At 35.7% G+C, this 15,187-nt stretch overlaps 3 protein-coding genes across 6 annotated transcripts in view; 1 reads left to right on the top strand and 2 right to left on the bottom strand.

Moving 5' to 3' along the window:
• LOC108685472 (CKLF-like MARVEL transmembrane domain-containing protein 4) overlaps positions 1 to 4,685 on the bottom strand; it is an 11,189-nt gene extending 6,504 nt beyond the window's left edge. Inside the window, exon 1 of one of the 2 annotated variants that reach the window (XM_018190263.1) lies at positions 4,381 to 4,685. The gene's annotated coding sequence lies outside the window, so the exon portion shown is untranslated. Of the gene's footprint in view, positions 1 to 3,995; positions 4,140 to 4,380 lie in introns of those variants that run through there. The other variant, XM_018190272.1, reaches the window with a different exon arrangement.
• A 1,461-nt stretch (positions 4,686 to 6,146) lies between these two features.
• Positions 6,147 to 9,321, top strand: LOC108686613 (FIT family protein CG10671). Of its 2 annotated transcripts, none has more exons than XM_018192026.1 (3): positions 6,147 to 6,162; positions 6,533 to 6,586; positions 6,679 to 9,321. In XM_018192026.1, the coding sequence occupies exon 3, from the start codon at positions 7,007 to 7,009 to the stop codon at positions 8,195 to 8,197; it is 1,191 nt and encodes a 396-aa protein (XP_018047515.1). In that variant the 5' UTR covers positions 6,147 to 6,162; positions 6,533 to 6,586; positions 6,679 to 7,006; the 3' UTR covers positions 8,198 to 9,321. The 2 variants fall into 2 exon arrangements, with proteins under 2 accessions (XP_018047515.1, XP_018047504.1); XM_018192015.1 differs by having other exon boundaries at positions 6,148 to 6,162; positions 6,466 to 6,586.
• A 1,198-nt stretch (positions 9,322 to 10,519) lies between these two features.
• Positions 10,520 to 15,187, bottom strand: part of LOC108685302 (zinc finger CCCH domain-containing protein 18-like) — a 6,950-nt gene continuing 2,282 nt past the window's right edge. Inside the window, exons 2-7 of one of the 2 annotated variants that reach the window (XM_018190029.1) lie at positions 13,503 to 14,634; positions 12,848 to 13,350; positions 12,457 to 12,716; positions 11,937 to 12,323; positions 11,314 to 11,694; positions 10,520 to 11,037 (exon numbers count right to left, since the gene is read on the bottom strand). In XM_018190029.1, the coding sequence (XP_018045518.1) occupies positions 10,626 to 11,037; positions 11,314 to 11,694; positions 11,937 to 12,323; positions 12,457 to 12,716; positions 12,848 to 13,350; positions 13,503 to 14,616 (3,057 nt within the window). In that variant the 5' untranslated portion in view covers positions 14,617 to 14,634 and the 3' untranslated portion in view covers positions 10,520 to 10,625. The remainder of the gene's footprint in view (positions 11,038 to 11,313; positions 11,695 to 11,936; positions 12,324 to 12,456; positions 12,717 to 12,847; positions 13,351 to 13,502; positions 14,635 to 15,187) is intronic. The other variant, XM_018190038.1, reaches the window with a different exon arrangement.

Genomic DNA, 15,187 nt, shown 5'->3' with positions numbered 1-15,187 from the left:
TTATTTATAATTAATTTTATTTTAAATATGTAATTAAATAATGATAAATACAAACGTAAACTAAATATTAAATGAAAAAAATATCCAAATAATCAATTTTATTTAAAAAAAACCTCTAAAAAACCCAAAAAACCCCAATGAAATCCAATAAAACCCTCACAAACAGTGTGTTGAGTTTTTTCAAAAAGCCTGAATTTTTTCAATTCATAAAACAGACCTATTGAGGTAAAAAACAGATCTTTTCTTAAACGAAAAGCAATATTTGTGAGCGAACTATACTAAAGCGTATCGTCCGCCTGAGAGATCGCAAGCCTCTCGAAGATGCTCTCGGGATTCGGGTTACAGACCGCGGCATCCCGTTTATTATGTCACTCGAGACGCGTGCCGCGGGAATTACTTAATCTCGCAGCGTGAGGTCATCCCGCCTGGAAATAGACGGTGACAGTTCGTGGCGAGCGACAGCGTGAGGTGCGGCCGTGCACGTGGTCGTTAAGTCCTCTCACGATGCGGGTGGGAAAAGATGGGACGAAAACACTTATAAATTCATGCAACGCGGCAAGCGTTTTATCGAGCATGCAACGCTAATCCCTAAAATCTCCGGAATTTATTAATATGTAATACATTAATATATAATTACAGAATAAATATTAAAGCATCATTAATGTCTTATATCATTAGAATGAAAAAATGATTATTTAATAACTTGGCGTGCTGAATTAATTCAGAAACAAGAATTTAGGTAATAATTTATAGTCCATAAAATATTAACACACACACACACACACACACACACACACACACACACACACACACACACACACATACACACACACACAACACACTCAACACACACCTCATTATCTATTATAATATATTATCATAATAAATTGATAATATATTATGATAATATATTATCATAATAAAAAAATTATTTTTTAATAACTTGACATGCATATAGAGAAAAGAATTTAGTTATATTGAGTATTATCAATATTATATTGATAGGAGATTTATGTTATCATAAACTTTAAAAAGTTAAATTTGTTCCAAACTCGTTGTTCTTTAACATGTAACACAATTAATTATCATTTTAAATTTTTCAAGAAAAAATTCACTTCTGGATATTGCATTATTAATGACGCATAATGCATTTACGAATTCCACATTTCATACTTCATCAATGAATTCCGTTATATTATTATTTACGCGTCATAAGCGTACGTAACGCAATTCTTTTTGCCATCATCAGAATAAAATTACAGTGTCATCATCAGAATAAAATTACAGTGTCATCATCAGAATAAAATTATAGTGCCATATTGGCGAACTAACCTAATGAAACGACGATCGATTAAACCAATAGGGTTTCGCTTACGGCGAAATTTTTAACTATATAATTCGTTCTACCTACGAATTAATATTTTTTAACCGGATTTCTTTATAGCTTGTGAAAAAATGTATCTTTCCAACAAATAAAAAATTGATTAAATCACTGGTGTGCAATTTTTTAAGGTCAATTTCAGAGGCTTATTTTTAGAAACGAAATTTTTCGAATCGCCTAATATTTATGTCATTTACACAAAAAAATACAAAATATAATTCTATATTTTATTTTTGAGTTGGCGAATTGCAAAAAAAGACTCCACACTAATTATGTAGAAAATTTGATATCAATGAACACAAAACGTGACTACACATGATTCAAAAATTTTTATGATGTATCAAAAGTGTAAAACTTGTGCTTACACAGAACATCTTTAATACCGTAATTTAAAAAACTATCTATTATTATTTAAGTCATGTGTACACTGAAAAAAATTATTGAATTTTATTAAATATTTGTTTGAATGATGCTAATGAAATATTTACTAAATGTAAATATATATTTATTTAATTTAAGTATATTTTTTTACTTTGAATAAAAATGTTTATTTACTGTAAGTAAATATTTCGTTAATATTATACAAAAACAAATATTTAATAAAATCCAGTAACTTTTTTTCAGTATATATAGAACATTTTTTTTATTCATCACATTATAATATATGTAAAAATCAATACATTTCATCGAAATCCAATTTCCCATATAATTAATACTGGGTATCCTTTACAAGTGAGCCACATGCGGCTAACAGATTGCGTATCTCACTGAATTAAATTCAATCGGGAGTTATATTTAAAAAATTTAGATACACTTCCAAGTAACACACGGCCTTATGAATGATTGATTAACGATTAAGTTAAGTGAGCTTAACTTAATCGTTACTAAAATTAAGTTTGATCGAAGGCACTCTAGATGAGAAAGGCCCGAAACCAGTCTTGTTTCGCAGCTGTAAAGAGATTACATCAATGAATATCATAGAGATGGAACATATGCATAAATATGTGTGAGCGAAGAACTAATATTGTTGTCGCAAGGAGATACGGAAACTAATCTAAACGACTTACTCGGATGGAGACAAAGTTCAACGAATGTGACGCTATATCGGATGCTTCATCCTAAAGATCGATCGATTTCCAAAAATTTGCTTTCTCTTTCGTTTTCATAAAACTCGACTCGATAATTAAACTGTCAGAACTTTTCAGAATTGTAATTGATTTAGGTAATTTATTAGAATGACACTTTTATATGACTCTTTAAAAGATGGGCGAAGGGGAGGGGCATTCATAATCCGACTTTATATTTAAATATTAACGATTTGGAATTTATTTAGACAGTCATTCCGTTAATTGAAATTTCTCATGATCATTTAAAAAGTAAGACTTAATATAACTGTAAATTTAATAAAATATTAATCAATTTTATTAATAATTTTATTAATAATAATAATTTAATAGTGAAATTTAATAATATTATTGAAATACAAATGATACGAAATGTTTTATATGAAATAAAAATATTGTGCAAAGAGCTGAGCTTCAAAAAGTAAGCAAATAATAATATTGTTTATTTTTATTTGCCTAGATTTTTATTTGAGATAAAAATATGCCGCCTTCGAAAAGGAAGGTTTCAAGAATCGCCGCGCAATTAATACTTTCTATTTAGACATAAATCGACACAGATATCGTTCTATTTTTGTTACTTATTGGAATATTAAGAAAAATAGAATATCTATGTCGACTTGTATCTTTAAATAAAAAGCACTCATATTATCTCGAATTAATCTAACATTATTTCAAGCATCGTTAAATTCATAATATCAAATTATATTCAATTTGAGTTATTTTTAATAATATCTATAAGTCGTTAACTACATCTCACTCAATATATCATTAACTTGAAACTAAAACAACGGAGTTAACAATTTAAGAAAAAAATGTATAAATTTTTACACAACGATAATTTCTCGATCGATAATTTACGATAATTCACGATAATTCACGATAATTAGATTACACGCAATGAGTTATCCGTTGTCTTAAGTTAATTTTCATCACCTTAATAAATATACAAAAATTATTAAGTGATTCTTACACTTTAACAACTTTAGAAAGTATTTATGAGGTTGTGAAATTTAAAACAATTATATATAAGTGTTATAACTTGATGACTATAATTACTTGATGCTCCTAGTTTTTCGAAGAAAAAAAATGTACAGGACACGAATGACCCAATCGTGTGTACTAAGAATTAAATTTAACTCAAATTTAGTTTATTTATTTGTAAGTGCATACGTTAATAAGGACTTTGTTTATTTTGACACTAACAACAGAAATGGATTAATTTACATTTTAACTGAGACGAAAGTTGAAAATAACAAAATGTTTAACTCAAAGAATTGGATTCCTTCCTATTCTTTCAATATCTAACAGTGAGAAATATCTCTCATTAATCATTGGATGTATAAACGTATAGACGAGTCACTCATGCACGGGCGCGTAACGTAATTACCCTGATTGCGACTGAGCGGTGAAATCGTAACATAGACAAATGCAAAACGTCACAAGCAAGTTCTTCACAACACAGATTCCACTCGCGAGACAGCGAGACTCACATGAGAGGGAAAGAAGTTTTCCGTCAATCATCCTCGTTTTTGTCAATCCTCTCCGTCACCCGAGTCGAAAAAGTTGTCAAAACGATATCTCGCTCAGGCGAGATGAAAACGGAGTGAGATGGTCGACCGACGGTCGCGTCTACACTACGCGTTAAATTAGCGTGAATATCGATACTAGGTTGTGCATCGCGTCGTCTCGTGTCAATTCGCGTCGTGCTCCGATCATTCGAAGAGTCGAGAAACGAGAACAGTGCGATTCGTGCGTATTCCCATACTCGCGAAACAATTCCACGCACGCGAGCGAACGTTAATTCCCTCTAGCAGTGTGAAGGCAGTCACGAAACGCGCGTCGTAGATTCTCGAGCAACGAACTTTTTGTTGTTACCTGTTCCACCTGTTACTGCTCCTCTTCGGTTCTTCTTCTGCCTCTTCCTTCTTCTCCACTTATATCGTTCAATCCCTTTCGCGAGTTATCACGGCGACACTACGCTTCCGTTTTCTTCTCCTCTGTCAGAGATACTCGATTCCAACGGAGAACCGCGAACAACTCGGGTCTGTTCAACGATCGTTCACGACGCTCACTCGAATCTCTGGCCTCTACTCTGCGTCCCGGCGTGAGTGGCGTTCATCCCTCTTTCTCTTCCTTCCTTCGTTCCTGTCAGGATCATAGTGGAAGTATAAGGGGCTCCGCGCAACAAAAGGAACAGAGAAAATAAGAATTTCAACCTATCAGAAACTGTGTATTCTACGACACATGATTTCTGATAGGTTGAAATTCGTTTTATTATACAGAGCCTCTAAAAGGTATGTTCTTGCGCATTTTAAACATAAGAAGAGCGATATCCAGAAGCCGCCATGTTGGCGCGGTTATTTGAAGTTGGCTATGTCATTATGTTATTATAGGTTTGTTTTTTATTAAAAATTAACACAATGTCATGGTTTATTTCGAGCTATAATTTATATTTATATTTAAATTAACTTTAAATTAATATAATTAACAAATGTTTCGGCTTACAAAGCCTTCTTCAGTGCTACAACGCAGAGATACAATCTTAAATTAACGGAACTTAAAATAAAAAATAACGGATATAATGAAAATTTAAAAACCATCAATGGTGAAGTGTCAAAATATAAAAAGATATAAAAAAATTTCGAACGTCAATACATATTCCGTCAGATGATAATAAGCTAGGAACATTTGGATACTTTAATCAACAATAGATTAATTGATATGTTCATTGATAAAATAGATTTGTCAAATTCCTCGATTGAGATCGAGAATTCAATTTGTCACTTGTATCAAACGATTTGAAAATTATTCAATTATGAGTATTTTATGATATTGGTAATTTATATAAATACTGTATCATTTACATAAATACTGTAATCTAAACTTTCAATTAAAGATCCGATTAAGTACAATAAAGATACTGACTACTGCTCATTTGAAAATTAATTTCTGTTTTTTACACTGTGTGTACCAGAAAGTGCAGCGATAAAAAACAGAAACTTATTAGCGTTTGCTGTCAACTTGAATTAGAAAACGCTTCGCTATTGGTTGACGTTACACGCTCTACCAATAGAAGAGCACGAAACATCATTACTTCAACCCAAATTGGTGCAAACTTGGTCGGGCCGAAAACGCCATATATTAAGTTCTTTCCTTTGGAAAAAAAAAATTTTAATTTTTGCACCTTTCTTTTTGGAAACTATTTATACACGTTTTTACTCGACGCATACTCATATCCAATATGTCACTTCAAATTACTGCGAAATACATATTTAAAATGGCCGTATCTGATTATGCGTAAATGATACGAAATTCGTCTCGAAAACGAATACACCTTTTACAATATTTCCACTATAAGGCTAAAGTGAAGAGCACAGATTCTTGCATAATGCATAATACATAAGACATAAGAAATCCAACCAATCAGAGTTCTTTATTTCATGGAAAGGAAAGAAACAAAGGTTTTTGATTGATATATTTTCTTATGCATTACATGTTATGCAAAAGTTGTGCTTCTCGTTTAACTGACTAAACTGACCCTAAAATATACAAAGACGAGATTCTCTCTCATATTAACAAGAAGTTTTGCGAACGCGTCAAGAAGATCGAAATAAGTTTTGGAACATTGAAAATGCGTTCATATCGTTCATACGTTTGGTGAGTGTTTTTTACAGTTGAATTTTTATTTAATAATCTTTTTTTAAAATCTTTGATTATTTGAATGATTTGGTTTCTTAATTCTAAATAAGACACTGCTTATCAATAGCTTAAGCAAAATATTACATACATTTCCTTCTCTATTACTATATCTCATATATCACAAGAATAATGATCATATTTAGCTCATACTTTTCCATTCACTTGTAAACTTGTAAAGTTCAAAATGATAATTTGAAAGTCTCTTACTTTCGAGTTTCTCATAAATTATTTAAATATGGAGAAACTACTTTTTGATTGTAGTATATATTATGTGAAGAAATAATCTATGTAGTGACAGGAAACTGTAATTTACAATTTTCTTTACGAGTTGGGTAGCTACATTTACTGCGTCTATGATCGCCACATGAACAAACGTCATGAGGTTCGTTATGGCCGAATTTTTTATATTTTTTACCTTTTTTCTCTATCTTTTTCTCTATGACCTCTAATACATCTGTCTCATTTTAAACACAGGAAACTTAATAGTGTATTGCAAAGAGTAGACACATCCCACACTTTTATATTCTACACATAGAAGAACCTAGGTAATAGTACCTGGGAGCAAAGGACATCCATGGCATACGTAGTGATGCAAAATAACGAGGTGGGGAGAGGGTCAACCAGTGGATGACGGAGCAGATTGCTCGAAGTCCACGACAGCTGAGAAAGCAAAAGGATTTGAGACAATCAGTCGCACGCTGAAAACCTCCGCAAGACGATATACGTCTTCCTTACCCAAGAGGTTAGCTCAGTGCGATGGTTCTAGGTGACGTCGACTACCGATAATCAAAATTGAGACGCGATGGCGACAGGTAAGCGACGCAGCATCCACACATCGTCCGGAAACTCCGGCTCTTCTAGTTATTCCGGCAGTGGTCCACGTTCGAGCCGAATGAACTTCCGGCCGAGCAACACGCAACAGGAGGACCGTGGTGGTACTCGGCCGACTGCAGCACCGAGCTCGATCGGCCTTATCCTGGTCACCATGCTGCTGCACGTTTGCAAGAAGTCCCTGCTGTTTGACACCCGGCTCAAGGTGGCCATCTACTGCGGCACGATATTCATCGTTTCCCTGATCGCAGACTTCATCGCGATGCCGCGTACCTATTTCTCCAGATCCGATAATGCCCTGAATCAGTACTTCGTCAAGTGGGGCTGGGGCTGGCTGCTGTCCATAATTGTACCCTGGGTCGTCTTGACAGCGCATACACTGGGTTGTGGCCGTCGACCAATTCTACTGAGACACTTGGCCCGCATTATACTTGCCACTTGTGCCTGGTTGATCTGGACAAAGCTGTTCAATTATATTGAAACCAACTATGGCAGATGTCTGGGCACCCGTGACATTCACGTGCAGTCTAAGGCAAAGTGTCTGCAGTCAGGTAGATTCTGGAGTGGTCTTGATATATCTGGACATACATTTATTTTAATTTATTCAAGCCTCATTCTTGCTGAAGAAGGTTCCTCTCTGGTAGGATGGGAGGGTATCAAGGATTTGATAATGAGAGAAGAGCACACGCGGTCTGTGCCAACTGAGACTAGCACTGGCCCGTTGCGTAATCTCTCAGATGATGATCTGGGGTTCTTGAAAAAGGCTCATCGGGCACTCACGCCGTATCTACGTGGTCTTTTTGTGGCAATGACATTGCAGCAGCTACTGTGGGATATCATGTTAGTGTCAACAATGCTTTACTATCACATTATGATCGAGAAATTCCTGGGTGGCGCAGCTGCGATCATTACGTGGTATGTTACATATCAATGGTGGTACAAGCTGCCCAAGATTGGCCTGCCAGCACCTGGCGATGGTATCTTTAAATACAACGAGATAAAGATTAATCCAGAGATCAACACCAGAGTGAGACGTAGCACGCTGAACGGCACCAATCAACCAAGGTTTATGGGAATGCCGATCAGAACAATACAAGAGTCCTCAGAACTGAATTCGTCGATCAGACAAGCGGATCTCGATGCATCTGTCACGAGGGGATAAAAACATCCTCAGTGAACGGATCACGGATTGGCACTCTTGTTTCCTTGATACTTAAAGTGCAATTTGGTGATCGCGTAGCATGGACCATCTTTTACATAGAAATTGAATATTCTGAGAATATCCAAACACTTATAATGTCTTATTTAATGTCTGATTTACGAAATTTCCATTTCTAGATACTTAAATAATTGAAACGTTGCACCGTGGCGAATATATAAAAAGTGTATATACATATAATATTTAAATAAGTAATCTGGAAATATATAGGGCTCTCTTATGTTTAGTACAAAGATTGATTTGAATATAAGAATTATAAAATATATAATTTCGTCTGAAAAATACGGGTGCCTTCCTTCAGTTTTCTATTCGTAAGCAAAGGATTTCAAACACTCATGTATACATTGGAATTTGGATTGGAACAATCAAGTTCGTTTAAACTTGGAATGGTTTTAAGTTCTACTTTGCTTTCAAATTATTTATAATTATAAGATAATAAACAGGAGTGTGTGCCTGTTTTTTCGGTTCTGGAATGTTGTTAAGAAAAAAAAGACACATTATTTATTTGTATAGAATTTAAAGTCGGTGTCTTTGATAACACTCTTTTGTTTTGTACTTACTATTTAATAAAGACTGTTGTTAACAAAGCGTCTGTTTTTCTTAAGTTAACAGTGTTTACGACATGAAATTAACATAGAGTTTATATGCCATGCTATATTTATACACGGAAGAAAAGTACAAAATATATAGTTCTTATTATGAAATCTTCCTCATGAGTAGTACAATCGCTGTATATTTGAGAGAATATATTCCCTGTTATTCGTAAAATTATTCTTCCGCATTGTTAGACGAAAGATCGTCTAATATCGCAGGTCACTTATCATTTTTATTGAATGCTTTTAATTTGGCAATTAATAAAAGAACCATGTTTATGAATTGTGTCGTGAAAAATAACATTCGCTTAAAAAAAGAAAACAGTTCATCGTGAGATATAACAAAACAGATACATAACTTGCAAAATTTATCCTTTTGTTACAGATTGAACCTCTTTGTCTATTAATGAAAAATAATATAACATATATTTCTGATTGATTACTACTAAATTGTAGCAAAATCAACATCTACTTATTTTACGGAAATATTAATTTAGCAGCATTGTGTATAATTGTAGCAAAATTAATATTGTTGATTTTACCTACGAATATAATTGAAGAATAATTTTCATATTTGGCAACATAGAGATCTTCTATAATCCGCTTTATAGATGTTTAATATGTTGATGTTAAAATAAAAATAAAGTACACAATATATATTTATACAGACACGACAATTTACATCAGTTAATATCACTTTCCAAATCTGCTTTGTTTTAGAAAAATTGTAACACATCGCGTAATTATATTCCTTACGCGCATATGTGTTAACAGAATTCAATTAATTATTAACACTGGATAATTAACTATGCATATATGCACTTTCAGATGCAAGATAACTTCCTGTCTTATGCATAATATATTTCTTATGTTTTACATTTTACATAAAAATAATCACTCGAGTGTTATTAAAACAAAATCACGGTGAGACTGTACAATATCAACCATTACGTTTAAGTGTCTATCTAAGAAAAAAGAAGTCTAGTGAAGAAATAAATTGTAAATAATAGAATCTACCTTGTATTGTAAAAATAAGAACTTATATATACCACCACAATCTAACAGGCCTCACATATTTCGTTATTTCGTGGTGATGATGGCAGCTAAATTATACAGTGTACTTAGATAAACATTTAATACATATGTATTTATCCGCACTCACGAACAGAAATCGAATACAAAGATAATTTCGTTAGCAACTGTATACCGATATTGCATATTTTTCTATTTTTATAAAACTTTTCAGTTGGAATTTAGATCGATATAATCATTAAAAATGTGTAAGAGAAGTGTAAAAGAAGAAGAAGAGTTTCATAATATCGGTATATATGCAATATCGATATTATATATCGACATTACAATTATATTAAGTGTGGAAAAAAGTTCGTAGCGTTTTTTTAATAATATTATTAAATACATTTTACAAAAAAAAATTACAAAAAAGGAAATAAAGAAGTTTAGAACTTTACAATTAATTACAATTATTTCATTCTTTATCTTTCAACAATGAACAAATAATCTGTAATTTCAGTGAGTTTAGTTGTCATCAATAAATATGATATATCTTTAAACATCTTTTTTGTAAAATACATATCACAGCGTACTAAATCTATTTAATTGGACAACGCTAGTTTTTCCGAAAAATTATTTCTATATCGGTATACATATGTGTGTCGAAATTTATACCAATCAATTTCTTTCATTCACATCTATATATTTGTTATACTGTTTTCAATCCCTGTTCGCGAAAAGCGCACGCTATCGTTAATCGAATCGATTTAAACTTTCGACCTTTTACGCGCAATCGCATCTTCCACGGCCTTTAGTTGCTTTAATAATTCCTCGCGTCGTGAGCTCGCCTTCTTAGCAGCTTTAGCTGCCGCTGCGGCCACTTGCGCCTTGTTGTCAATCAACGGCGGTGATTCAATGCTCCGCTTTTTACCTGCCATAAGTGCACTACGATCGATCTTTTTTACGGCTGTAGCGTTGCTCGTGGGCTTCAAAGTTAATTTAATCTGCTGCTTCGCGCCACTCAGCTTCAAAGCGTCGATGCCTTTGGAATCTTTGCGTGGTATCGGTGGTGTCGAACCCTTTCTTCTACGCGTCTCGCTGGAGGATGACGAATAACTTGATTCGCTGGAGTCGCTACTACTTCCACTACTCTCCGATCCCGAACTACTATGAGACGATCTGAAACATATTTTTTTTCCTTTCCTTGTTCCTTTATCTTTATACACATTAATAAACAACATAACCAAGAAATATCTTCTAAGATTAGATTTGTTAATCGAATGAGTTTATAATACTAACTTTGTTATATTATTAAAATAAATTTTTCTTAAATTTTGCATCGGATTACACACGTATCAGCACAAGAATTAGTAAGAACGTCAAAAAATTGAAAATTTTTTGAAGTTATACCTTTTCAATTTAACTACTTGATTAATAAGAGTCATCTCTTTTTACCTAGATCTAGAACGACTTTTAATGATTTTAGCCACAGCAGCTGCAGCCATAGCAGCCTTTTGCTCCCTGGCTTTGTCGTGATGACGATGAGACGATAGTGGACTTGGGGCAGGTGGATTCAGTCCGGCCCTTCGATGCAGCGTGCCCGTTGGAGAGATAGAACCTTTGGGTGGACGAGGAGAGGGAGCGGGAGGATTCATTAGCATGGCACCTCGTTGAGGCGTGGCTGCGGGGACAGCCGGGGGATTCGAAGGAGGCGAAGTAAGAACAGTGGTCTTGCTTTTACCAGTAGACCTAGTTCTAGTCGGAGGGGAAGGTGAACGAGACCTGGATAGGGAGTCGTAAGAACTGTAGCTAGAACGACTGGAGCTACGGCTAGAACTAAAAAGACGATACTCCAATACGTTTTTATACATATAACAAAGTAGCACGATAAACACTTTGAAAAAAATGCAGACAACGCATTCTTGACTATCTTCATTTTCTCTTTATCTCTTCATGTGAGAAATATTATTGAATGTATTCTCAATAAATCATCTTCAGATCTTCCGAGAATTTCTATATATAAAACGCTTCTTTGTAAGACTCTAATATTATCAATCGCATACGAATATAAGTAATACCTCGTTGATGAATATGAAGATCCAGATGAATAAGACTGCCGTCGGGGTTGTCGGCGGGACGACGTGTTGCGGCGTACAGTGCTCGGGGACTTGCGCCGCATCCATGGATCCGCCCATTCGTCACCTCTACTCCTTTCAGTAGGAGGTGGTTCTTCCTCTCGCCAAGGTTTCGATGGAGGGATACGTTCTACAATGACTTCCCGCGACGGCCGCTTATGCTTCTTTTCATACTTCTCGTAATAATCACGTTCTCTATCACGCTCACGATCTCGTTCTCTCTCGCGTTCACGGTGGTGAGGTGGCGGAGAAACCGAATGCGCACCACGAGGAATCGCATGATAATCAAAACGCTCCCGATACTCGCGTGACTCTTTGTAATGTACTCGCCTAATTGTTAAAAAAAAAAGATTAAAAATAGATTTGATGGCAAAATATTTCAGTAGGACTGAATATAGAAATATAGAAATATAGAAATAATTTTCTAATTAGAACTTGGCCATATATAACTGTTTCGTCTCACCTATAATAATCAGTTGACGCGGACGGAGGAGGATAATATCCTTCAGGCTCGTCAACATATCTTTCCGGCGTTAGTCTAGAAGATGATACTCGGCGTGGTACTTCTCGTTGTGACCATCTTTCGACTGGCGGCTCAGGACTAGCAGCTCTTACGTAATATCCCGCTTCTCTATCCAGTTCATCCTGTCCTAAACTCAAGTTCATTTTCTTTTCTTCGAAATCCATGTCAGATTCTTTGCGTTTATTGGCCTTTCGCATCATCTAGATCAAGCGAGAAAATATCTTCTTTAAAACTTGATTATATAAATTTTAGATTGAAAATTGTTAATAAAACATTATAAATGGAATACATGCACAGTGCCATGCATAATAATATCTTGCACTAAACTTACTTCCTTGGCATGACGCAGACCGCGTTCCCAGGCAGATTCAGACGGAGTTTCTTCCACCTTAGGTGTGTGTGTAGGAGCACCATAACCAGGTATCGATGATCGCATACTCGGTCTGTCGATGTGGGATCTATATTCGTGTGGCGCGGCGGCATGTGGCGGATATGCCATAGGCCTCACCATATCGAACATAGTGTAGTTACCTTTGTCTGTCACACCTGGATGTAAAAATCTACAACTAACGCCCCATGTGCATTGGCCTCGACTATAGAAGCGACATACTGGTCTGGGTTCAGTCTCTTCGGGTCGTGCGTCATCTCCATCGCTAAGCTCTCCCTCCTCCAACTCAGATTCCTCTTTCTCTCCCTCTTCTCCTTCTTCCTTATCATTTATTTCGCCAGATTCTTTTATTTTTGCCTTATCCTTGTCTTTATCTTTATCTTTGTCTTTGTTATCCTTCTCCGTATTCTCTTTAGTCTCTTTTGCAGAAGGCGTCTCAGCTTCACCTATAATTTTATCATATTTATAGCAAATGCAACTTTATATATGGAATGTTATATATGGAAATTTTATTCATGGAATGATCTTATTATAATATTTAGCTATACAATTTCAATATATAAAAATTGAATTTGAAATTTAAAATTTATATATTTACCTTCGTCACGTTCATCTTTCCATTGACCATCAGCTTCAAAGTCTAGTTGCTCACTTTCTTCTGTCAAGCCAACTGGTGCAATTTTATCTTCTTTTTTCGTATTTTCTTCGTCATTAGTGATTTCTTGTTTGTCAATCTGTTCTTGAGCCTTGTCTTCTATGTTTTGATCATTGGAATCTTCAGGACCATCTATACTCTCAAGATCCGATACGTCCGATAAATCCTCGCTATGGGTCATAGGTGTAGGCTTAGATTTAGACATGGGCTCTGGTTCGTCCTCAATGTCCCCATCCGAGATTTGTTCACCGTCCAATTCGTTATAGGACCCATTCTTTTCCTCTTCGGGAGACCGAGGACCTGAATGCATTGGTGAGGGTTTGTCCGATTCGTGATCATCCATAGGAGACGCCGGACCGGATTTGAACGACTTCGGTGAACTCCTCGCCGATATTAAAGATTTCACGGAACTCGGACCAGATCTAGGCGACTTTGGTGAACTTTGCCTGGACTCGCTGTTCTTGTACGAGTATGATTTTAATGAGTTGTCGACAGATCTTTGCATATCTGTTTCAAGGTCAGACGCCTTCGACTCGGCGTCTTCAAAGCGCATAGATTTAGAATCGTTCGAGGGAGAGAGACACGATCCGTTATCCTGTATGGGCGATCGAGACAGACTCTGATCCGATAGGGGTGAATCAAGAGAATTGTTTCCTGAATGGTAGGACTTTGGCGAGTCATTCGGTTGATATGTCGGCGATGTGGGAGGGCGATATGCTGGCGATTCGGGTGACTGTGGCGGTGACATTGGCGGTGGAGATTTTGATAAACTACGAATTGATCTTGGAGAACCTTCCTCACTAGGAGACATTATCCCGGATCGCTGCGATTTCGGTGATAACGGAGGAGACCGCGGCGACTTGGATTCGCCATCAGTTAACGGCGATCGGGGAGATTTTTCCCCGGAGAAGATGGAGTTCGCAGCGGACTTTTGTCGCTCCGATCCGGAAGAGTGATGCGAATAGCGTGATGATGTTACCTCATCCCCGGCCGAAGTAAATCGATTACCTTCATCATAACCCTCCGTTGAAGTACTGTCTGTACCAGAGTCGGACATGTCGAACTGTATTTCAGCCTGTAAATCAATGAGATTCATTAGAAGGCGGCGGATAATTTTAAATCGGACGAGAACGGGAATGTTTTGATTAAGATCTTTAAATATAACTCATTCCAATCTCCCTCTTATTTGGTAAGTTAACTTTTTTTTTCTTTTAGACGTACCGACCGAATGTAGCAGTGAATAATCTGCATCAGTAGCATCACAGAGCTTACCTGGATCAATTAGAGTCTGTGAAGTATTCGCTCTTGATGGCACAACGCGCGCGATCCATATCATGTCGAACATACTTTCTTTATATCACAACTTTCGACTTTTTTTTCTCTTTTTTTATTCAACGTGTTAAAAACTTTTTTTTTAATACTTTATTACTGAAACTGAACTTTGCTTGCGGATCACATATACAAATACCGTACTGTTTTTACTCGGACTTTTTTCGCGCGGAACTTTTTAGAGTGTCGTTTTAAACTTTTCAACTTGAACACAACACAAACTAAGAAAGTACCGACAAATCACGAACCGTATTTTTTGTACTGCACTAGCGAAACTATAACGAACGAACTTTCAACCT

Source organism: Atta colombica, unplaced genomic scaffold (assembly GCF_001594045.1).
Source record: "Atta colombica isolate Treedump-2 unplaced genomic scaffold, Acol1.0 scaffold100, whole genome shotgun sequence".
Taxonomy (NCBI): Eukaryota; Metazoa; Arthropoda; class Insecta; order Hymenoptera; family Formicidae; genus Atta; species Atta colombica.
Note: the sequence above shows the minus strand (reverse complement) of the source record. Positions and strands in the feature narration are given on the sequence as shown.